Source organism: Schistocerca serialis, chromosome 4 (genome assembly GCF_023864345.2).
Source record: "Schistocerca serialis cubense isolate TAMUIC-IGC-003099 chromosome 4, iqSchSeri2.2, whole genome shotgun sequence".
NCBI classification, from domain to species: domain Eukaryota; kingdom Metazoa; phylum Arthropoda; class Insecta; order Orthoptera; family Acrididae; genus Schistocerca; species Schistocerca serialis.
In genome coordinates this window covers 818,413,228-818,439,545 of record NC_064641.1, presented here as the reverse complement: position 1 = coordinate 818,439,545, position 26,318 = coordinate 818,413,228, and the positions used below count along the sequence as shown (strand labels likewise).

Genomic DNA, 26,318 nt, shown 5'->3' with positions numbered 1-26,318 from the left:
AAGGGTGAAACAAGTACAGAAAGAGCAACAGGAAGCCACTGATTTGAATGAAATCACTGCTCCCTTCATGACTCAGAAGTGCATTGTAAATCACACATTCTCCAAGCAGACTATTCATGCTCAAACTTCACTTTATAAATTGTTCTGGCAACAGTTATATATGAGTGACATTGTACTTGTGACGTTGTATAACACTTGTCTTTAAGGCCAGTCCAGACACTAGTGTTTGCCTGCTTAAATCACACCTGCACAGACAGATCACAGCATGTGGACTGGGCTTAACATCTCAATCCTCATGGTGTCTGAGTGGCCTGCACTTGCTTTTTCATCTTCCACAACGTAGCCTTCTTTCACCCTCCCCCTAACCCCCTCTGGAGGAAGGAACTAGTAGTTTCAAAAGCTAGGATAATGTTGTCACTATTATATGTGTCTCAGGGCAGTATTAAATATTTTGTCTCCTAAAGTTAAGCACTGACCAGCAATTTTGTCTCAGTTTATTAGCTACATACTAAGAACACCAAAAAGAAATTCTAGAGAGTATGACACAGTAAACAGTGTTTAAGTGAGCAGTCATTTACAACAACTCATTATGGCTATAAATTCAAGACACTCTCTTGACATCAAATTCCTGGCAGAATAACTATTAAAATTAACAAACATACAATAATAATTGTGCACCACATATTAAAAGGAACTTTTTTAATTAAAACTGCAAACATTTATCCACATTATTTTGGAGAATAATTCTTGAGATTTGCTGACCTGATCTGTATTCTGTGTTTTTCCTCCAGTCAACAAGATCAATTTCTGCAGTTCCAGCAATAACTAATTCCAACTCACGGGCATCAAAAACGGACACAAGGCGAGGGTCTACAACTTCGTAGAAACCTCTGACTAGTGATTCTGTTTGTTCAGCTACTCCTCTCTCCAGCCTCCAACGCACGATACGTTCGAGATACTCCTTTTAAAAGAGAAACAGGATAGTCTTTAATTTAAAAGTGCAATAAATTTGAGAATCTGTTTTAGAATTTATTGTTGTTATGACTGTTATTGGTTTTCATCTGCAATGAAACAGATCATCAAACCGTATGTATCACACATGGACTGAGTCATTCAGACAAAGTCTGAGTGTTTCATTTCATGGATGGTAACAGAAAAGTAAGATACAAAATTTGCTACTGAAGATGATGGATATCAATTCTAATTTTGGGAAGCTTAAGATAAAGTACTGGTTGAAAATCAAGAACCTTGCTTTTACACTGTTTTGCTCCACATTTGTTTTCTGGTTATAATAATTCTACCAACAACACATATGTAATTTTACTGTTTACCACTAAAGAAATATGAAAAAAGAAAAATTCCCAAAAATTGTTTAGACAATGGAAAATCCAGGTTGAAATAATGATAATGTTATCAAAATGATAGATTGCTACTCACCATATAGAAGAGGCATGGTGTGTAACTTGCACTTACATGAATGTGTGTGTGTGTGTGGGGGGGGGGGGGGGGGGGTGTGTGTGTGTGAGAGAGAGAGAGAGAGAGAGAGAGAGAGTTTTCTACATTAGAAGGAAGCCTTTTGGTTGAAAGCTCACATGTACAGCAGTCTTTTTCTTGTGCCTGTCTGCGACTCAGCAGCTCCTCTATATGGTTAGTAGCAATCTATCCTACTCAGACTACTTGAAGCAGGAGGACCTTATTTACAAATGTTATGGGAAAGAGAATCCAAAAATAAGAGTGTATAAATGTGGCTGACATTCTGAAGGGAAGTAGGTTGCACAAATGTAGGATTCAGAGGAAGCCAAAGGAACAGCACATAAATTGAACAGAGAAGAGTAAAAGAGTTGAGTGAGCAATGAAGGGTCCTTGTATTGGGTGTTTATAAATAAAGTACAGCTTCTTACAGAGATCCAGTATTGGCTGAAATTATCATATGGCAGAGAAACTTGGCAGATATTCTAATGTGTAAATGCAGAACCACTTTACGCCAGAAAAAAAAAAAAGTTCTAATTTTGGTCACCAGTTGCAAATTTGGCACTGTGAATGCAAGAAAAATGTATAGAAATGTTTCCATATCTAACAGATTAGGAATGGGATGTTGACAGAAGAGGACAAACACGAGAAATGCAATTTTGCTATTAACTACCCCTTACACATTTTGTTCAATATGAGCCTCAAAGATGTCGACAAGATACTGTACAGTGCCAGATCTGCATCTGGTGGACAAAACTGAAACTATTTTTTTTTTCAGTGTAAATTGGTTCAACATTAGCACATATCTACCAAGTTTTGTTGTCATATGATACCTACAGCCCACACTGGACCTTGGTGAGTAACTGCACTTTAATTATAACCACGCGAAATGTCAAACAACAATGAACAAAGAATTTAAAGATGAGGAACAGAAACTGTTCTGAATACTTGGTTGGTAATATTTATTATAACAATCATCAGAAGTTAACAGGGAACATTCAAGCAGCAAGGTACCGTGTTATGCATCAACACATTTGCAAATACTTTAACATATTACATTTACCATCACATAATTCTGGCTCAAATAAATTTTTGCCTTGTAGCTTGAACAGGCAGTGGGCTGGAGTTTGGTCTTGAGCAGCTAATGGGAATAGTTCCTGTAGTCCACTACCATCAAAGATTTGAATATCGGCAAGTTATACTTTTTCTTTTATAACAAAATAAGTTGGTTGGGTTGTTTGGGGGAAGAGACCAAACTGCGAGGTCATCGGTCTCAATGGAGTAGGGAAGGATGGGAAAGGAAGTCGGCCGTGCCCTTTCAAAGGAACCATCCCGGCATTCGCCTGGAGCGATTTAGGGAAATCACGGGAAACCTAAATCAGGATGGCCGGACGCGGGATTGAACCGTCGTCCTCCTGAATGCGAGTCCAGTGTGCTAACCACTGAGCCACCTCGCTCGGTACAAAATAAGTGAATCATAAATATCATCTGTCTGTCACTCAACTTAATATCTCCAATGTTTCTGAACAGGGAGGTGCTATAACTATTAAATGTTCTAAATTTTTTTCAAAGCAGAATGCAAAAATGAAGACTTTTTAAGAGATCATAGTGTTTAATGGGCACAAAACAACTTAATGCCATGTGCTAAACTGTGAAATAAAAGGATTTTGCCAACTGTGAGCAAGGTCAAGTATCTCACAAGAAACATTCATGTTCACTTTAGCATTATTGATTCATTTAACAGATAGTAAATTTAAAAATTGCTTAAAAGTTAGAATGTACAGTGGGAAGTGTTGGTCCATAGTTGCTGATGGCTTTGAGTAACAATAAACCCACACCAACACACCCAGTGTGTTCATCTCATTTCCTGGATACACATTTTATTACAAACAGTTAAAGCAGGAAGAAAGATTAGAGTTCAATTTTTATTGATGTTGAGATCATTAGAAATGGAATACGAGTTCAGCTGCACAAAGTTGATGAAGAAAAATGGCTACTGTCTTACTGAATGAATAATAGATCTAAAAACAAAGATGATGTGACTTACCAAACGAAAGCACTGGCATGTTGATAGACACACAAACAAACACAAACATACATACAAAATTCAAGCTTTTGCAACCAACAGTCGCTTCATCAGGAAAGAGGGAAGGAGAGGGAAAGACGAAAGGATGTGGGTTTTAAGGGAGAGGGTAAGGAGTCATTCCAATCCCGGGAGCAGAAAGAATTACCTTAGGGGAAAAAAAGGACAGGTATACACTCGCACACACACACATATCCATCCACACATACACAGACACAAGCAGACATTTGTAAAGGCAAAGAGTTTGGGCAGAGATGTCAGTTGAGGTGGAAGTACAGAGGCAAAGATATTGTTGAATGACAGGTGGGGTATGAACAGCGGCAACTTGAAATTAGCGGAGGTTGAGGCCTGGTGGGTAACGAGAAGAGAGGATATACTGAAGGACAAGTTCCCATCTCCGGAGTTCTGACAGGTTGGTGTTAGTGGGAAGTATCCAGATAACCCGGATGGTGTAACACTGTGCCAAGATGTGCTGGCCGTGCACCAAGGCACGTTTAGCCACAGGGTGATCCTCATTGCCAAGAAACACTGTCTGCCTGTGTCCATTCATGCGAATGGACCGTTCGTTGCTGGTCATTCCCACATAGAAAGCTACACAGTGTAGGCAGGTCAGTTGGTAAATCACGTGGGTGCTTTCACACGTGGCTCTGCCTTTGATCGTGTACACCTTCCGGGTTACGGGACTGGAGTAGGTGGTGGTGGGAGGGTGCATGGGACAGGTTTTACACCGGGGGGCGGTGACAAGGGTAGGCGCCAGAGGGTAGGGAAGGTGGTTTGGGGATTTCATAGGGGTGAACCAAGAGGTTACGAAGGTTAGGTTGACGGCGGAAAGACACTCTTGGTGGAGTGCGGAGGATTTCATGAAGGATGGATCTCACTTAAGGGCAGGATTTGACGAAGTCGTATCCCTGCTTGAGAGCCACATTCAGAGTCTGATCCAGTCCCGGAAAGTATCCTGTCACAAGTGGGGCACTTTTGTGGTTCTTCTGTGGGGGATTCTGGGTTTGAGGGGATGAGGAAGTGGCTCTGGTTATTTGCTTCTGTACCAGGTCGGGAGGGTAGTTGCGGGATGCGAAAGCTGTTTTCAGGTTGTCAGGGATTCCGGACTGGAGCAGATTCGTTTGCCATGAAGACCTAGGCTGTAGGGAAGGGACTGTTTGATGTGGAATGGGTGGCAGCTGTCATAATGGAGGTACTGTTGCTTATTGGTGGGTTTGATGTGGACGGACGTGTGAAGCTGGCCATTGGACAGATGGAGGTCAACGTCAAGGAAAGTGGCATGGGATTTGGAGTAGGACCAGGTGAATCTGATGGAACCAAAGGAGTTGAGGTTGGAGAGGAAATTCTGGAGTTCTTCTTCACTGTGAGTCCAGATCATGAAGATGTCATCAATAAATCTGTATCAAACTTTGGGTTGGCAGGCCTGGGTAACCAAGAAGGCGTCCTCTAAGTGACCCATAAATAGGTTGGCGTATGAGGGGACCATCCTGGTACCCATGGCTGTTCCCTTTAATTGTTGGTATGTCTGACCTTCAAAAGTGAATAAGTTGTGGTGTCAGGATGAAGCTGGCTAAGGTAATGAGGAAAGAGGTTTTAGGTAGGGTGGCAGGTGATCGGCGTGAAAGGAAGTGCTCCATCGCAGCGAGGCCCTGGACGTGCAGGATATTTGTGTATAAGGAAGTGGCATCAATGGTTACAAGGATGGTTTCCGGGGGTAACAGATTGGGTAAGGATTCCAGGCGTTCAAGGAAGTGGTTGGTGTCTTTGATGAAGGATGGGAGACTGCATGTAATGGGTTGAAGGTGTTGATCTACGTAGGCAGAGATACGTTCTGTGGGCGCTTGGTAACCAGCTACAATGGTGCGGCCGGGATGATTGGCTTTGTGAATTTTAGGAAGAAGATAGAAAGTAGGGGTGCGGGGTGTCGGTGGGGTCAGGAGGTTGATGGAATCAGGTGAAAGGTTTTGAAGGGGGCCAAAGGTTCTGAGGATTCCTTGAAGCTCCGCCTGGACATCAGGAATGGGATTACCTTGGCAAACTTTGTATGTAGTGTTGTCTGAAAGCTGACACAGTCCCACAGCCACATACTCCCGACGATCAAGTACCACGGTTGTGGAACCCTTGTCCGCTGGAAGAATGACGATGGATCGGTCAGCCTTCAGATCACGGATAGCCTGGGCTTCAGCAGTGGTGATGTTGGGAGTAGGATTAAGGTTTTTTAAGATGGATTGAGAGGCAAAGCTGGAAGTCAGAAATTCCTGGAAGGTTTGGAGAGGGTGATTTTGAGGAAGAGGAGGTGGGTCCCGCTGTGACGAAGGACGGAACTGTTCCAGGCAGGGTTCAATTTGGATAGTGTCTTGGGGAGTTGGATCATTAGTAGCAGGATTAGGATCATTTTTGTTCGTGGCAAAGTGATATTTCCAGCAGAGAGCACGAGTGTAGGACAGTAAATCTTTGACGAGGGTTGTTTGGTTGAATCTAGGAGTAGGGCTGAAGGTGAGGCCTTTGGATAGGACAGAGGTTTTGGATTGGGAGAGAGGTTTGGAGGAAAGGTTAACTAATGAATTAGGGTGTTGTCGTTCCAGATTGTGTTGATTAGAATTTTGAGGTTTTGGGGGGAGTGGAGCTGGAAGTGGGAGATTGAGTAGATGGGAGAGACTGGGTCTGTGTGCAATGAGAGGAGGTTGAGGTTTGCTGGAAAGGTAGTGAACGGTGAGTGAGTTGCCTTTCCGGAGATGAGAAACCAGGAGATTGGATAGTTTTTGAGGTGGAGGGTGGCATGCTGTTCTAATTTGTGGTTGGTCTGTAGGAGGATGCTCTGAACAGCCAGTGTGGATGTGGGAGAGGAAAGATTGAGAACTTTTATTAAGGATAGGAGTTGACGGGTGTGTTCATTGGCTGAGTTGATGTGTAGGTGAAGGATTAGGTGGGTGAGGGCAATGGATTGTTCAGTTTGTAACTGGTGTAGGGACTGATGGAAAGAAGGGTTACAGCCAGAGATGGGAACTTGAAGTGTGAGGCCTTTGGGGGTAATTCCAAATGTCAGACAAGCCTGAGTAAATAAAATACGGGAGTGTAATCCAGCTAGGGCGAAGGCATGTTTGCAGAGGGAATGTAAATAAAACTTAATGGGGTCGTTGTGGGGATGTTGTGAGGGTGACATGGTATTATAAGGTGGAAAGTGTAACATGAGGCTGAAATGAAAATGAAAATAAAAATATATTGGGAGAGATAAAGGTGAACTAGAAAGCAAGTGGAGATCTGAATGAATAATAGAAAATCCAGGACAGAATGTGCCAATATTATGAAAAAGTGGTTGCTGCTCACCATATATTGGAGGTGCTAAGTCACAGATAAGCACAACAAAAAGGCTGTCACAAAGTCAGCTTTTGGCCAACAAGGCCTTCATTGGAAATACATAAAACAGACACATACACACACACACACACACACACACACACACACACACGCTAATGCAACTCATACACATAGACCACAGTCCCTAGCTGCTCAGCCATACTCAGCAGCCAGAGACTGTGGTCATGTGTGTGTGAGTTGCATTTGCAAGAGTGAGTGTGCATGTGTATTGTATATTTTTACTGAAGACCTTGTTGGCTGAAAGCTCACTTTCTGACCGTCTTTTTGTTGTGCCTATCCGCGACTCGGCATCTCCGCTATATGCTGAGTAACAACCATCCTTTTCGCAATACTGAATTAATAATAGCTATATTTTTATGAACTGATGTTACAAATCCTTGTCAGAATCACTAGAATGTGAGTTGAATGTTGGTTCTCTCAAATGTCATACCAGGATGTTAACCACTGTGTAATTTCCTTCAGAAATGGCAACCATATTTAAGCTTTTATGGTTTTAAGAAGGGATGCCCATTTTTGTGTGTCTCAAATTATGATATTCATTCTACAGTTTTTATGTACCAGTTAGTTTAAAAAAGAAGATCAGAGCCGTCTTAAAATTTTCATTGACAAAAGTAGTGATGTCAGAAACACGGCAACATACTCTTTTTTATGGCTGCTCTTTATAACTAAAGGTGGTCATACTCAATATAGAAATTATTCTATGAAGAGTATAAAACATCAAATACTATTGTACCTTCTTGTTTTTTTCGGTGACAATAATATTTCGGCCACCAGGCTTTAGCTCACGTTCTACTACTTGACCAAAAACCTCCTCTGTAACAGCAAAATTAAGATCCAGGAAATCACCAGTGATATCATTTTCCTTGATCCACAGAAGACTCTGATGAAATTCTGCATCCAGTGATTCAAGATCACTCAAGGATACTGGCCTGCAAAATTAGGGAATACAGCTTTTTGTAAATAACAAAATTGAATGTTGCCATTGTTTAGTTACTACTGTCTTAAATTCTCTCCATAGTTTTGTTATACAGCGACACATATAATTTATTATTGTACAACAAGTATTGGCCTGTTTCATGCTCACAGTACTTACAGTCTCAAGAGAGCCTTGTAAAATGGCCGGGTAAAGAATGCATCCAAGAGGTACTGATGCACCAAAGCCAGCCCTAACACTCGACCACTGAAACGGAACCTGTAAAGATATAAATTTACAGTAAAACGACATTTAACCCTATGTCATGCAAAACCTACAATGTTTCAATCAATATGCACATGATTGCTATATGTGCCACAAATATACACTAAAAACATACAAAACAATGGAACTAACACTAATACATTGTAACATGAAGAAATGAGACATAAGGCACAGAAACATGCCTTAGTCCATGGCCTAGTGTTCATAATATTGATATCACCAAGAGAGATACATTTAAATTTCGTTGCCAATGATTGACATATACACACAAATAAATTAAAAGGAGCTGCATTCATACAAGGTTAAGTGCAGGGGTTGAATCTGCCCCGCTGCACACAGTAGTACACACATTTTCACCAGTGTTTGATGTTTTAATTTACAACATTTCATTAAGCAAAATTACATAGTCCTTGTATAAGGAATAGAGCATATCCTGAATATAGCACATAATTCCATGTTTCTGACTATTGCACATCCTCCAATTGTGTCTAGTGCAGCTGTAGGTGTCAGTGAACTAGTCAGAGACTGGCTGGAGGAAACAGAAGATGCAGTCCTTTGACTAGAGTGTAGAACTGGCCAGCAGATGCAAAGTTGCTAAATAGTACACTTCAAATGGTCAATTGTGATACCATGATAGGAAGCTATGAGAAAACAGAGTACGTGATCTTTTAACAGAAAAGGGCAAACAGACTTTTACATTGTGTGTTGTGGCATACTTTACACACCACATAGGGAAGCATTTTCTTTGAGAATACTGTTGCATTTATAATTAAAAATAAATTATCTTTAGTTATGTTATATGGTGAAGCTAGGTGGCTCAGGAATAAGTGCCAGGCTATAAGTTCAAAGGCCTGGGATCCACCAATTGTTTTTCTGTTACTTATCATGGGTCCTTCACTTCTAGAAACAATTCTGGGCTAAAGACGGCTTTACTTATTTACGTCAAAATACAATTAAACATGAATCAATCTCAATGAAATAGTTTCTTTTAATATAATTAGCCAGACCAGGCCCAACAAAATTTTTGTTACATAGAAAAAACATATATTTCAGTAATCTTAACTTATTTTTTCTGATTTTCATGTCAAAACTAATAATAATATGTTACTTTAAATTCAGGTGGAATCTTCAAACTTTTCCATACTCTGCTAGTAGTTTCATCCTTGTAGCAAACAAAAATCCATTATGTCCTGCTGATTCTGTATTCATTATTCAGAATTTGAATGTTTTACTGTCATGTGCTCAAAAGAGATTTTTTTTCTTTACTGCATTTTTAATCCTTCTGAGGTGCACATAAACAATCATGACAATTCATGAAGTTTTTTGAGTCCAAAAACATCACAACCTTCTAAGGAAAACAATAGCTAGTCAGCCACATATTTGAATTTCTCATCCTTTCCCATTCACATGGAGGAAGTCATGGAGTCCAACTGAAGTGGCAGGGTAATGCCCACTCCAAGAAATGTGCTCCATAATGGTCAAGATTCACCTAAAATGCTTAAAAAGAACCATGGAATATCATAAAAATGAAGGGATTATCATTTTGAGCACAAGCCTCTCTATTTCTATTATACTTATAACAGCAGAGCTTTTAGCTGATGATAACAGCTTAGCGTATACAGAAACGTATTTGTATTTATTCCTTTTACAAACAGGTGCGCATCTTTTCTGTCAATTATATTGGGGACTTCACTGAAAAGTTTACATTTCAAATACAAGGAACAGTTAACAATTTTTCATTTGAGGACATTGCTGAAGCATATATGCAACCCAGTGCGACTCTGATGTGGGTAAACACTGACTTACAGCCAAGGTGTTAGTGTGGACTTTGAACAGAAACTTTTTCATCACCTCTTAAACATTTGTACTAACTAAAACTGTATTCATACATTGCAGTAGCAGCTTGTAACTACACATTCACAATTATGTCACAAAAAGCTCATTTTTGGGCCCATATTTACTGGAACACTGTTTCTATTATCATATACTTTCACCTATGTCACTTCTCAGTATCAATTATGTTAAATCCTGCATATTTTTATATAAACTCTAACACTCATTTGCACATAATCCTTGGTTTTAAAATAAGCGGCAGCATTAATAAGAAATATTTCATCACATAGCATATTCAAAAGCACAGGTCACACCTGTCCACAAATAAGGTAGAAGATCTGATCCACAAAACTACCATCCAGTATCCCTGACATCAGTTTGTTGTAGAATCTGGAACACATTCTGATATCAAACATAATAAGGTATCTTGAACAGAATGATCCCCTCAGTGCCAACCAGCATGGATTTCAGAAACATCAATTATGTGAAATCCAATTTGCACTTTTCTCATATGAAATACTGAAAGCTTTGGATCAAGACTATCAGGTAGCTGCAGTATTTCCTGATTTCTAAAAAGCATTTGACTCAGTACCACTCATCAAAAGTAGGATCATATGGGTTACCAAGTGACATTTGTGACTGGATAGTAGGAAAGAACCAGCATGTTATCTTGGATGGAGAGTCATTGTCAGATGTAGAAGCAACTTCAGATGTGCCCCAGGGAAGTGTTGTATATTAATGACCTTGCAGACAATATTAATAGTAGCATTAGGCTTTTGCAGATGATGCACTTATCTATAATGAAGTACTATTTGAAATAAGCCGCATAAATATTCAGTCAGATCTTGATAAGAATTCAAAGTAGTGCAAAAATTGGCAACAAGCTTTAAATGTTCAGAAACATAAAAATGTTTAGTATCTTATGACTAGAACATCAATGAGTCACTGTTGGAATCAGAACATCAGTGAGCCACAGTTGGAATCAGCCAGTTCATACATATACCTGGGTGTAACACTTCGTAGGGATATGACATGGAATGACCACATAGGTTCAGTTGCAGCTAAAGCAGATGGTAGACTTCTGGGGAAGTGCAGTCAGTCTACCAAAGGAGATTGCTTGCAAACCACTCATGCAACTGGTTCTAGATATTGCTCAAGTGTGAGGGATCTGTACTATATTGGACACAGAGAAGGGCTGCATGAATGGGCACAGGTTTCTTTAATGTGTGGGAGAATGTCACAGAAATACTGAAGGAACTGAACTGGAAAACTCTTCAAGATAGACGTAAACTATTCTGAGAAAGTCTATTAACAAAGTTTCAAGAACCAGCTTTAAATGGTGATTAAAAATAAACTACAATCCCCTATGTACCACTCATGTAGGGATCATGAGGATAAGATTAGAATAATTACTGCATGCACAGAAGCATTCAAACAATCATTATTCCTACACTCCATACGTGAGTGGAACAGGAAGAAGCCATAATAACTGTTGCAATGGAACATACTCTCTGCCATGCACCTCATGGTGGTTTGCACAGTGTAGATGTAGATAACACACAATATCTTCTGATTCAGTGTGAGGATCATTTATCCATCAACCTTTTCTGCACTGTGAGCAAAGAGGGAAATTTGTTTTCCATATGAATTGTGTTCTGCCTCTACAATACAGCAAATGGACTAGTGGCTGGTTCAGGCATTGAAATATTGTGCAGATAACTGAAACAAAAACTCGGCAGAATGCCCAGAAGCACACTTTTAATCAATTGCACTGAGAAAACCTTGAGAGATCACTTCCATCTACTGGCCACTGTCAAAGAACCACCTCATCTGTTTCATCATCAGTTCTTATGACAGTCCTAGCTACAAACTCTGGTTTACTTGCCAGTTAACTGGACCACTAACTAACTACATTCCAGCTATATTATTGCCCCATCTGTCTGCTCCAACTGCACACTGATTGCTTGTTGGCTCCTATAGTAGCTCTGGATATAACTGGAGTGATTACACTACTCATACTCTCAACTTATTCACCAGTTAATCCTTGACCTGCTGACTAGCTCCAATAGCATCTGTCCATAGCATCAAGTAGAGTGCAAATAGGCTTTCATCCCCATACACGGATTAATCATCTTGCCAAACATTCAAAAGATAACTTATAAATATTGTATTTGAAGCATATAACACATCGTCATTTGTCACCCCTTTGGGAGCTACCAATACTTTTGAAACAGTTATACGCTAGTAAATAAACTATACTTCACAAATGTTGTATTTATTCTACATCTACAAAAAACTATTCCGTATATATTTTTAAAGCTCTCAGATTCACTTACCACTCATGGTGATTGTCAACAAATGCTGACATGGGTGACACTTGCACAGTGTATGTATCATTTGCAGAATATTCAAACAACCCATAATAGGGATTGAATAATTCTCGTGAAAGCAAGAAGAAGAACTCTCTTGATGGGCCCCCATAATCTAGTCCTTCCTCCCGATCAAATGTGACATATAACTTGCACTTCTGCAAATCTTTCTTGGAGGCAGCCATTATTTTATTAAATGCGTCTTCAAGTAGATGCTCACGACGAATGTGTAGCCTATGAAAGATAAAATTCACATTACAAATGTACAACAGCCAGTTCCAACATCATTCAAAGCAAATCTTAAAAAATTAAAATATACAAAAAACATTACAAATGGTGTCACTACTATCAGTTACAATATTGTAAAAAAGAGAAGGCATCGTACAAAATGAATCTAAAAAAAAATTAAAACATACAGAAAATATTACAAATGGTGTCAGTACTATCAGTTACAGTATGGTAGCAAAGGGAAGGAAAAACACATAGAATTTAATACCTTGCCATTTTTGCTTTACGGGCTTTAGGCCATAGTCCAAGGCACACTTCTGTGCATATTTTGTCTCCTGATGCTGGAGCCATCATCAGAGGTCATAAAATCTTATAGTGCAGTTTACAACATAAACACACCCAGCAAATGAAACTGTTTCTAAGTACTGAGACTGTTTCTAAGTATTTGCACAACAACTGAGTCATGATGTCATCATACCTTTGCTTAAGATTGCAGAGTCACACCTATATTTGTTTGGAGCTTGTAATGAGGTAGAGTAGGCACTGTATGCTTTATCTAGCACTCTGTAACACACTTGTACAATTTCAATCCTCCTTCTTTTCTATTAAAGTTGTTTTTGTGCTTTTCAATGCCTATGGCCTCTTTGTGTTAGGTCGTAGTCCAAGGCATGGTCATGTGCTTTTACCTTTAGTCTCTTAATGCTGGAGACATCATCAGAGGAATCATATGACACAAAGTCTACAGAAATTATTGCATGTGGTATGGCCACTTTGATATTGAGAAATAGAGGATTCAGAGTATAATCTTCAGTTGTTCAGAGCCCCTCCGCCCCCCTCCCCTCCCTCTGTGATCTTCCTGCCTTTTATCTTTAATAGTATTCTGTAAAGTCCTGGTTGGAATACAAATATATAGAGTTAGTATACGTAACCACTCAACAGGCACATAAAAACATCATTTCAGTCTCATTTTATGTGGCTTTCAACAGTAGGGCCACCAACTTTTTACTGGGAAACAAGGGATCAAGAAGGAAGCCTACAAAATAAGCATTTAAAATGCTTTTTTTTTTTACAAAGAACAGTAGGAATACATTTATAACATGCATGCTTGTTTTATTTTACAATATTGCTTGTACTTATTAACAGTCTTTGCTTCTTTTTCACAAAGATTCATTAGATTTTACATGTGTAAAGCATTATGTACACCTAAAATTAAAATTCACTGCAGCTTGCAGTTCTGCTTTTATAAGATCAGGGGTACATTTGTTGCAGAATTCAGTCTATTTATGGTTCATTAGGGGAAAAATACTTTTTGCCTCAGCATTTGAACTAGGAATAATTCTTAATACAGGCCCAACTACTTTTAGCAAATTTGTAACCTGAACATTTTCGGCTCTCAAGATACAGAAAACATTGAGCCACCTTCTGTTTGCATTCACTTCCATGCACAAGCCTTGATTCAAAGTATCTTCTGTATTATAACGTTCAAAATACAAACAATCTTCAACTACATCACCTAACCAAAATGAGTCAATTACCTCTTGAAAATGCTTAAATTTTAGATTGGACAATAGACAAAGGAGCATCCAAGATTGTACTGCCAATGGCAAATGATCTTCAAATATGACATTCTTGACTAAATATGTTTTCAATTAAGCTTAAAAGCCTGAAAGATTATCTTCAAGGCGTTTTCTGAAACAGTTAACTCATTAAAAACTTTATTTACTCCACTACCAAAATATTTCATTCTTTGCTCAGTTTTACTAATCAGAGACTTGGTCACATGGAAAGTTTCCATTATACTAACATCAGAGTGTTCTAAAAAGTTAGAACATTCTAAAATGACTGCACCAGCATGGAAAAAATGTTGAATAAATGTCTGAGGTCAACTGTCATTCAGTGTCATTAGAACCATTTAAAAATAACTTCAAAGCTTTGGGACAACCATCATTACTTCTCGTGTAACATTTAATGGGTTCCCAATTTGTAATGATTCTGACAACTGCTCGCGTTAAAGAAAGCCATATTGTTGTTAAATATTGGAGAATTTCACTTCATTCTACACCTACAAAGTCAAAAAAGGACAAACTTCCCTTCACTTTGCAGAGACGGAGAAGAGACCATACAGTTTTAGGGACTGTTTACTTGGTCACCACAGGGGTAGAAATAGTAGAGAAGGCTGTGGCACATCAGTTGAAATAAATTGTTTTGTTGACCATTGCAAGAGTAGAAACATATGGGATGACCTTGAAATAATATGGGACACGGGAGCTAACCAAACAAAATAGCCAAAATACAGGATTTCCCGGGAGGGATAATTGGCAACCCTATTCAGCAGTTCAATGCATCAACTATACAGTGAGCAGTTGCCTTTGCTCCCTGCCTTATCAAATTTCTTTGCAATTGAGAAATGTTGAGCTCAACCCTGGTTTGGATTTCATGTTATGCTGCACGTCTCTCATAATTATCTCAGTGCTGTGCATTGAATTCAGACGTATGAAAGAATATCACCTCCAATAACAAATGCATAGTGTTCAATTGGCCTTCCAATTAAGGAAACCACATATGCAAAATACAGTTACTCGTTGCATACCTTTACTTGGCCGCTCGTGATCGGTGGAAGTCAGCTGACTTCGTGCTGCTTTGGAATGTTTAAATTCATTGACAACATTGGCTATGCAACAGTATCGTGCACCATAACAATAAGTAGCCATTGTGAATATAGTGCTGATCCTGTTGTGCATAGTGATTGTTGATATTATTTACAAAAATAAGTGAAGGGGCTTTACCTGGTCTTTCTAGTGACTCGCCATAAACTTTTGTGTCACCTCTGTGACACTTTTTTCCATTACATGTTTGTTTCTTCTATACACTACAAGCTAGCTGTTCTGGAGAAAGGAGGTATTCAGTATTCAGTTTATTCACCATTGACCACTTACAGCGGAATAGGTCTGAACATTAAATATACAATTAACAACAACTTTACAGTAAAGTTTTTACAATTTAATTCCTTTTCTTTTAGGAATATTCTTATATACTAATGTCAATGCTTATTTCAAAATATTCTGTTATCTTATAAAATGGGTGTTTGAGAAGCCAGTCATAAACCTTACGTTTGAAAATATTATTGGTCAGTGACCGAGCAGATGCTGGAAGTTTATTGAAGAGTTTTAAACTCATTATTTTGTGTGAGTTTGCAGTCTTTGTGAGTCTGTGTCTTGGTATGTCAAAGTCCAGTTTGCCTCTGGTGTTGTGGGGATGTATGTTCTCTCTGGTCTCGAACTCATTTAAGTTGCTTTTGACATAAAGCAGGGCTGTGTAGATGTATAGATTCACCACAGTTAATATCATGTGCTTGATAAAGAGGGGATGGCAGTGTTCCTTGAGCTTAGCTTTGCTTATTATTCTAATTACTTTTTTTTGAATTTTCAGAATTTCACTGACAAAGCAAGAATGTCCCCATAACAATATGCCGTAGGAAATGTGTGACTGAAAGAGGCCAAAATATACCACCTTTAGATACTCATCAGTGACTATATCTGTCAGTCTCCAGATGAGATAACACACTCTTGCTATTCTCTTGCAGATATGGCTAATGTGTTCCTCCCAGTTTAATTTTGAGTCAATGTGGAATCCTAATAATTTTATTGATTTGCTTTCAACAGCTGTAGTTAAACCCAGAATTAGCTCTTGTGTTTTATCAGGATTACACAGGAGTTCATTAGAAGAAAACCAATCCATTACTAGTTCTAGTTTTTCCTGTGTTGCCTGATGCAGTTCTGCTGTGTCATGGTGTGTATTGAGCAACGTTGTATCATCTGCATAACACACAACTGAACTTGCTCCTACATGGTAAGGTAAGTCATTAATTGCAATGATAAACAGAAAAGGACCTAGGACCGAGCCCTGAGGCACTCCGGTCCGAACTTCCTTCAGTGAGGAGCATCTATTTTTAATTGATACATACTGTCTCCTGTTACTTAAGTATGATTCGATTACATCCAAAGATGGTTTGTGTATGCCATAAAATTCCAGTTTTGCAAGTAGGGTGTTAGATGGTATGCAGTCGAAGGCTTTGCTAAGATCGCACAGTACGACTGACACTAGATCCTTATTTTCGAATGCAGTTAACACCTGGTTAACAACTTCAGTGACAGCAGTAGTGGTGTTTTTACCATGCTGATATGCAAATTGTCTGTTGGAGAGGAGATCATGCTTATCAAAATAGTTATTTAGTTGACTGTACATTACATATTCAAAAACTTTAGAAAAAATTGGGACAATAGAAACTGGTCGATAGTTTTGGGGCAGATGCTTATCTCCCTTTTTAAAGACCGGTATTACTTTAGCAGTTTTGAGTGCACCTGGGAAAACTCCAGATTCTAAACAAATATTAAAAATAAAAGAAAGAGGTTGACAGATAAGGTGTATTATTTTTTTCATTAGATAATTAGAAAACCAATAACAGTCCATGCTTTTGGAGTTGGTGAACCTTGCCACAGCTTTTACAATATCCTCTGGGGTGACAACATTCCAGTGGAAAGTATACATACTATGGGGCACAGCACAAAGATGATCTAGTGCACAAGTGCCATTTTGCTTGATTTTGTTTTTCAGCTCACTCACTGAGGTTAGGAAGTAATTATTTACTTCTTCTGGGACCAGCATTGCATCTTGTGTATGGGTTTGTGAATTATATTGGTTGATGATATCCCATGCTGCTTTACATTTGTTGGGAGCACTTTCAATGTAATGTTCACATGCTTGTTTTTTGGCCAAGGACAGTTTGTCTTTGTAGATTTTTTTACATTTTAGATCGCCAGGCAACGTGCTACGGGCCATTCACAAGCTTCCACTCCTAGCGCCCTTTGCTCTGGAGCCAGTATGATAAGTTTTTATTCAAGAGTGTGTAGATCTTAATTTTAGATGCATAGCAGAAACTTTGTCCGATTCATGATGCAGATGACATTATGGTTGTGCACAAGAGATTCGTTTCAAGATTCAGATGCAGTAAATAATATAAACATACAACAAAGCATTCTGCCACCTATCATATTTCATTTGTTTACATAAAGCATATAGGCATTTAAAAGTAAATGTAAATAACTGCCAGGGTCAGATATCCAGAGCAAAAGGATTTCATTTTGCTGCCTGTATTAATGAAAAAGTTACAACTGAACTCTTACTGCAAGCTGTATAGTGAAGAAAACAAAATCTAAAACATCAAAGCACATCAGTTTGTGTCTCACAAAATCACGCAATACAATAACCTGATAGCTCAAAAAAATAGCATACTTCAGTTTTCCTGGTCCTTGCCCATATCCTTTGGACTCCAGTTTACGATAGAAATTACGCAGCTTTGCTTCAAAATCCCGGCGGTAAGGTGCTGGGGCACGTGCATTGGCTCTAGAAAGGCCTGGTGAGGCCTGTGGTGACAGCTGAGGAGAGCCTCGAGGTGATCTGGTTGATGCAGGCACAGCTGGGACATAGCTCATAATCTCCTGCTCGAACAGGCTGAAAAATAAAATATATCCACTTGTCAAAAGAGAGAGACATTTGTTAGAATTACTGAATTTTTTTTAGCATGAACAAGTTTCTGGGTCCTTTTTATAAGGCACCTGTTGATCTAAGACATTTTTACTGTTTTGAGCTGTTTTTCTATTCGTACACTAAGAAGCCAAAAATACTAATTGCCTTTATGTAGCTCCACATCTACATACAGAAGTCCTGACTTTTCATTTATCATGCCAAGACAAGAGCCAATGTGTTGTTGGGCCTCTGTTCTGCAGCCATGTATGATTTTACATGCAGGAGTGGGAAAAACTGCAGAAGAACTACAGTCAACCTAACAAGAACAAGAACAGAGATTTATATCTTGTGGGTACAAGAGGTTTCTCACAGACATTGTGTTTAACTGCAGTCCATAAAGCAGTCAACTAAGCCTTTCTTTGTTAGATATCTTGTTAACTTGCAGTCATCATTGCTAATTTGTGACCAAAACACTTAATGGAGACAAGATTATGAGTAAAATCTAAACTGCCCAGGCAACTGTTTAATGTAGTTTAAAGGACATATGCAGGAAGATGAGATCAAGAAGATGCACACAGTAGTAAAAACAACATATGTGGCAATTTCTTTAGCAGGGGAGTATTCAGTGTGTAAGACACATCCACAGACGTCAACTTCAAATTGTCCGTATAGCTCAAGTAAAAACTAAAGGATACAGTAATCCATGAAATTCTGAACATACCAGTATACTCCAATATTTAAGTCCAGTCAACAATAAAAACATCAGAGACAAACTGCTAACGTATTTTAAATGACAGTAAGTGAAGAAAAAGGACACAGTCCTGTTGAATGAGGAAATTATGCCCAGCCTGACAAGTTATGCCTAACACGGGTTATCTGCTTCTAGATTCTCAGATCGGAAAGGGAGCTCTTCCTCAGAAAGGATAATGAACTGAGAAACTGGGTGTGGCTCCTACATGATGGACCATTTTGTCGGTAGGCAGTGGTGTTTATGGAGACCATAAATCTACATCTACATCCATTTTCCAATAACTTCCGGGAATTCAGCCAGGTAACACTTTCAGCGACTGCCGATATTTCGGCGGGAGAACACCCCACCATTTTCAAGGCAATTTACCTGGCTGAATTCCTGGAAGTTATTTGAACGTTGTATATGCCAGGAGAAACTCAGGTCTCACATCTACATCCATACTTTCCAAGCCCCTGTGAAATGCATGGCACAGGATACTACCTGTTTTATCAGTTATTAGGGCTTCTCTTCATTACATTCACATACAGAGCAAGGGGGATGACTGTTTAAATGTCTGTGTGCACACTGTAATTAATTTCATATTGTCCTCATGATCCCCATGAGAGTGTTACTTAGAGGGTTGTAGTACATATCTAGATTCATCATTTGAAACCGGTTCTTGAAACCTGGTAAGTAGGCTTTCTCGGTAGTTTCTATCTATTTTCAAATATCTGCTAGTTCAGTTTCTTCAGCATCTTTGTGACATTCTCGCACAAGTCAAACAAATTTGTGACCATTCATGCTGCCCTTCTCTGTAAACATTCAATATTCCTTGTAAGCCCTATTTAACACAGGTCCCACACACTTGAAAAATATTCCAGGATGGATCTTACGAGTGATTTATACACAATCGCTTTTGTAGACTTGCCCCCCTTCTAACAGCCGTGTACCGCAAGTCTCTAGAGGAACGGAGGGTTCCAAATGATTGGAAAAGAGCACAGATAGTCCCAGTCTTCAAGAAGGGTCGTCGAGCAGATGCGCAAAACTATAGACCTATATCTCTTACGTCGATCTCTTGTAGAATTTTAGAACATGTTTTTTGCTCGCGTATCATGTCATTTCTGGAAACCCAGAATCTACTATGTAGGAATCAACATGGATTCCGGAAACAGCGATCGTGTGAGACCCAACTCGCCTTATTTGTTCATGAGACCCAGAAAATATTAGATACAGGCTCCCAGGTAGATGCTATTTTTCTTGACTTCCGGAAGGCGTTCGATACAGTTCCGCACTGTCGCCTGATAAACAAAGTAAGAGCCTACGGAATATCAGACCAGCTGTGTGGCTGGATTGAAGAGTTTTTAGCAAACAGAACACAGCATGTTGTTATCAATGGAGAGACGTCTACAGACGTTAAAGTAACCTCTGGCGTGCCACAGGGGAGTGTTATGGGACCATTGCTTTTCACAATATATATAAATGACTTAGTAGATAGTGTCAGAAGTTCCATGCGGCTTTTCGCGGATGATGCTGTAGTATACAGAGAAGTTGCTGCATTAGAAAATTGTAGCGAAATACAGGAAGATCTGCAGCGGATAGGCACTTGGTGCAGGGAGTGGCAACTGACCCTTAACATAGACAAATGTAATGTATTGCGAATACATAGAAAGAAGGATCCCTTATTGTATGATTATATGATAGCGGAACAAACACTGGTAGCAGTTACTTCTGTAAAATATCTGGGAGTATGCGTACGGAACGATTTGAAGTGGAATGATCATATAAAACTAATTGTTGGTAAGGCGGGTACCAGGTTGAGATTCATTGGGAGAGTGCTTAGAAAATGTAGTCCATCAACAAAGGAGGTGGCTTACAAAACACTCGTTCGACCTATACTTGAGTATTGCTCATCAGTGTGGGATCCGTACCAGGTCGGGTTGACGGAGGAGATAGAGAAGATCCAAAGAAGAGCGGCGCGTTTCGTCACTGGGTTATTTGGTAACCGTGATAGCGTTACGGAGATGTTTAATAAACTCAAGTGGCAGACTCTGCAAGAGAGGCGCTCTGCATCGCGGTGTAGCTTGCTCGCCAGGTTTCGAGAGGGTGCGTTTCTGGATGAGGTATCGAATATATTGCTTCCCCCTACTTATACTTCCCGAGGAGATCACGAATGTAAAATTAGAGAGATTAGAGCGCGCACGGAGGCTTTCAGACAGTCGTTCTTCCCGCGAACCATACGCGACTGGAACAGGAAAGGGAGGTAATGACAGTGGCACGTAAAGTGCCCTCCGCCACACACCGTTGGGTGGCTTGCGGAGTATCGATGTAGATGTAGATGTAGATTACATTTGTCCAATATTCTATCAATGAAATGAAGTTTGCCTCCTGCTTTACCTACAACCGAGCCTATGTAATTGTTCCACATCATATCCCTACAAACTGTTACACGCAGATATTTGCATGAGTTGACTGATTCCAATTGTGACTCGTTGACAGTGTAGTCACGGGATACTATGTTTTTTGTTTTGTGAAGTACACAATTTTACATTTCTGAATTACTAAATTCTAATTATGAAATGTGTTTATCTAATGGCTGGGTACCGGAGGAAGGAACTTGCTGAGTGTGGGAAGCAGCACTGAAGTTGATAAGCAGCCAGTGTCCAGTTTCCACTAAATTCATGAGCAGATATGTCATGATGTGTATGGCCAAACTTGGTACACACAGGCCTACTGCATAATACTTACTATCTGAAAAGAAATGCTGTGGGGGTAAGAATCAGCAACCTTCTGTTGGGGTAGAGATGATAACATGGAAAGAGAAGGGACTAGGAGGAGATGAACAGATTGAGAGGGGCAGAGAGGAAATGGACACAGATAGGGGGAGTAGGAGGTGGACAGAAAGAGGGGGAAGGGGAAATGGAAAGAAAGCAAAGAAGAGGAAGAAGACAGAGAGAGGGAAGGATGAGATGGACATAGAGAGGGGGGAGAAGGAGATAGACAGAGAGACAGGGAGGAGGAGGCAGAGGGGAGAAAGTGACTGACTTAGAGTTAGAGGAGGGAGCAGGAGATGGACAGAGGGTGAAGGAACAATTTGATAGAGGGGGAGGAGCAGAAGGACAAAGAGATGGGGGAGGCGGAGGTGGATAGAAAGGGGAGAGGAGGAGAAGGACAGAGTGAGGGTGAGGAGGAGATGGACTGATAGAAGACTGAAGTAAATACATACCCATGCAATGCCAGGTACTCAGCTAGCATTATATATAGCCATACACATGTCTTTCCAGAATATACACCCTAACAGTCATCCCATTGTCCTTGTTTGGTGCAAACTGAATGTCACTGATTCTCACATTCAGCCAAGAACAACTAAGAGAAATGTGTGTCAAGTACAGTGCATTTCTAGAGTGAAAAACATCTGTGAACTGTCTCATGAAGACCCAAGTTGTTCAATGTCATATTACCATCTTGTATCTGGACAACTACAGAAAACATGAACGGTGGCATCAATATTAGCATGAGTCCCACAGAGTAACGATAAATGATGAGCCCTTTGGTCAGACATCTAATACAATATCTTGCCACTATCAATATGGAGACCGGCAATGGTATTGTTTTTGGGGGAAATAGTTCCACTTTTGGCTGCCAATCCAGGGACCTGAGCAAATACGTCACACGTGAAATGGCCGTTGACCCTCTACACAGGAAATAAATACTGACCTGGCATGTATTCGGCACTTCCAATCTTGTTATAGAATTGTCCGTACACGGATTCTCAAAAACAGCTGCACTCTGACTTGAACATTTTGTGATTGTGGTTTGCTGTTTAAGATGATGTCTTTGTTCATCAGCAATGACTTTAGCAAACATTACTCATAGCTCTAACATCCCCTCTACTACTTTTTAGCCACCAATTTTGCATTGATCTCTGTTTCCACATGCTACGTGGTTCACAGCAGTGACCCACCTAGTATATCTAAGGCAACAACACAAAAAGATATGTCAAGTAAAAAAAAAGCTTGTTCTGAGCATATGACGATGTGTGGTTACCCACTCAAAATTTGTTATGCATTGTAAAGAAACATCAAAGGTTGTGGTAATTGTACCATTACCAGAAAGAACCAGTATCATATATTAAGACACCTGTCTCTTACTGTCATTTGCTTTTATGTCCAAATAGAGAAACAGATAAAGCATCAATATTTCTTGATATCGGGTACCTTCATCTTAATACAGATACCTTTTTCACTCAATACAATTAATGTGATACTTTGACTCATTTAAATGCTTTTATCCTTGTAACAATTTATTTCATTTTTTTTTATTCAGCCAAAATTTTGGAAGCATGACAGATCCAAGACCTTCAACAATAGAGTGCACAAGTAGCAACAGGTCTATGATTGAATGAGCGGTGTATGTATGACTGACAGAGCAAGTGTATGACAACATATGCGATCCTTTGCCAAGCTTCATAACATTTCATTTCCAAGTTTGTTCACAGGGATTCCTCTTGCTTTCAACTTACTATTTGTTTTGTACTGTTGTTTGCTACAGTTTACACTGAGGTGACAGAAGTCATGGGATATGTCCCAATATCGTGTCGGACGTCCTTTTGCCCGGCGTAGTGCAGCAATTTGATGTGCCATTGACTCAACAAGTTGTTGGAAGTCCTTTGCAGAAATATTGAGCCATGCTGTCTCTATAGCAGTCCATAATTGCAAAAGTGTTGCCAGTGCAGGATATTGTGCACGAACTGACCTCTCAGTTATGTCCCATAAATGTTGAATGGGATTCATGTTGGGCTGAATCATTTGCTCGAATAGTGCAGAATGTACTTCAAACTAACTGCGAACAGTTGTAGCTTAGTGAAATGACATTGTTGTTCGGTAACATGAAGTCCATAAATGGCTGTAAATGGTCTCCAAGTGGGCGACCTTAACCATTTCCAATCAATGATCGATTCAGATGCACCAGAGTACCCAGTCCATTCCATGCAAACACAGCCTGGACCATTATGGAGCCACAAACAGCTTGCACAGTGCTTTGTTGACAACTTGGGTCCATGGCTTTGTGAGGTTTGTGCCACACTCGAAACCCACTGTCAGCTCTTACCAACTTAAAATCGGGACTCATCTGATCAGGCCACGCTTTATCATTCATGTAGGGTCCAGCCGATATGGTCACGAGTCCATGAGAGGCGCTGCAGTCAATATCGTGCTGTTAGCAAAGGCACTCGCTTCGGTCGTCGGCTGCCGTAGCCCATTGACGCCAAATTTCTCCGCACTGTCCCAAAGGGTACGTTCGTCATACGTTCCACCCTGATTTCTGCGGGTATTTCACGCAGTGTTGCTTGTCTGTTAGCACTGACAACTATACTCAAACGCCGCTGTGTTGTCTATATTGAAAAGTGATGCCTGAAATATGGTGTTCTCGGCACACTCTTTGACACTCTGGATCACAGAATACTGAATTCCCCACCGATTTCCGAAATGTAATGTCCCATGCGTCTTGCTCCAACTACCATTCCGCGTTCGAAGTCTGTTACCGTCGTGCATCCACAATCACGTCGGATACCTTTTCGCATGAATCACCTAAGTACAAATGACAGCTCCGCCAACACACTGCGCTTTTATACCATATGTACGTGAAACTACCGCCACTTCTATATGCGCGTATCGCTATTCGTCCAATTCGACGTTTTTATGATTATTCTCTAATTTTATATTTCAAGTTCCAGATTTTTAAAAGTTTAGACTTATGAAAATGGGCTATTGCACTCCATTGTAGATAGATTATGAGACGATAGCAACCATACCCCAAACATTTTATCAAAGTTAAGTAACAATACAGCTATCGATATTTTTCTTTCGGTACTTTTAAGAGTATGATACCTTTCTTACGACACCTACTACTCTCGAGTAAAGTATCGATGCTTTTCGTTCGATGTGCCCTTATACGTCATTCTGCGTGTTCACGATGAAAGGCGGCCTGCGTAGGATGAAGATGGTCGTTGCGCTTCAGATACCCCAAAATATTGATGACAGCTTCATTCTGAAATGTGGCGAGAAAGGGGATGGCAAGTGCAGATCCGGGGAGCATTTGTGATCGCTTTGCCAAGTAAATGCTATTTTAACATGTCTATGCAAGTTTACGTCGTTAGTGAAATATCGATATGAACTCCTTTGACTGATCCAAGTATAAATGACGTTTAACAATCTACACTTTATGGATGTATTCTGTGGACATGTGTTGCTCTAAATGGGTATGGTATAAAAATGGAAATGTCGTGTGGCTAGGGCCTCCCGTCGGGTAGACCGTTCGCCTGGTGCAGGTCTTTCGATTTGACGCCACTTCGGCGACCTGCGCGTCGATGGGGATGAAATGATGATGATTAGGACAACACAACACCCAGTCCCTGAGCGGAGAAAATTTCCGACCCAGCCGGGAATCGAACCCGGGCCCTTAGGATTGACGGTCTGTCAAGCTGACCACTCAGCTACCGGGGCGGACAATGGGTATGGTGACTTATGTAGAGAACTGTGCTCAAGTGACTGTGTTTTTCTTGAACTGTTATTAGCGAAAAAAGGTTTATGACGAGCAAGTGCCACTGAAACTGTCTGTGATTGCGGGGTCTAGACCGGTACTCTTGCCATATAAATGGAACTGTTAGGAAGCTGGTCATTGTCCAAGGTCAGCTTAATGCGTGACCAAGTAAAACCGAAAAACACTGGTGTTGTGCCCATTATTGTATGACTGTGTTCAATACTCAAAAGTTTTAATGTAAGAGACAAGGAACGCTACCGAGAACAAGAAGATGAGGCTCGTACCAGGTTAGTAAACACTGAAAATGGTGAATGCGCGCTTTGATTTTATACCGTATAAATTATGAAGCTGTCACAGTTGTGAAAGTTTGTTGCTGTTATTGTTCTTAAAAATTGCATGATTGGTGCTTTCCAGCATAGTTGGACGAATGCTTTTCAGTCGATGTATTTATCTTAACTGTAGTGTACTGGAAGCTATGCTAATAAAACTGTAAAACCGTCATGCCTGTATATTGGTCTGTTTGAATACACTAATTTCCAAAACTACTAGACGAATTTCGAAGGGTTTTCACAGGTAACTTGAGCGTAGCCTGGAGAAAAATATGGACACTATTGCATCATACTTGCAACATGGAAAAAGAAGATATCGTAATTTAAAATTTTATCTAAAATCATCTGCTCCGCTTAGTAGTTCGGATGATAAATCACCATGGTGTAGTACACCAACCAAACAATAGATGACGCTGTTAGTTTCGTAGTACATCAAAGAAGCAATAGATGGCGTTGTTAACGGTTTTTTTTTCTTTCTTTTTTTTAAATACCTGTGGCAGAAGCATTAAGTTTAGATCAGCGACAGAGTTAAGTGCCACAATCTCATCTTTAGGAATACAGACGACCAACGAATTTGCTTGGCTGGGATTTACAGATTTATTGATTTCACTTTGTGTATTAAAAACTTCACGACCTT

General features: G+C 39.9%; 1 protein-coding gene across 1 annotated transcript in view; it reads right to left on the bottom strand.

Moving 5' to 3' along the window:
- The window catches only part of LOC126473410 (E3 ubiquitin-protein ligase HECW2-like), a 210,555-nt gene that overhangs the window by 16,143 nt on the left and 168,094 nt on the right, over nucleotides 1-26,318 (bottom strand). The window contains exons 7-11 of the mRNA XM_050100432.1: nucleotides 17,852-18,070; nucleotides 12,299-12,565; nucleotides 8,025-8,123; nucleotides 7,665-7,860; nucleotides 763-961 (exon numbers count right to left, since the gene is read on the bottom strand). Of these exons, the coding sequence (XP_049956389.1) occupies nucleotides 763-961; nucleotides 7,665-7,860; nucleotides 8,025-8,123; nucleotides 12,299-12,565; nucleotides 17,852-18,070 (980 nt within the window). The remainder of the gene's footprint in view (nucleotides 1-762; nucleotides 962-7,664; nucleotides 7,861-8,024; nucleotides 8,124-12,298; nucleotides 12,566-17,851; nucleotides 18,071-26,318) is intronic.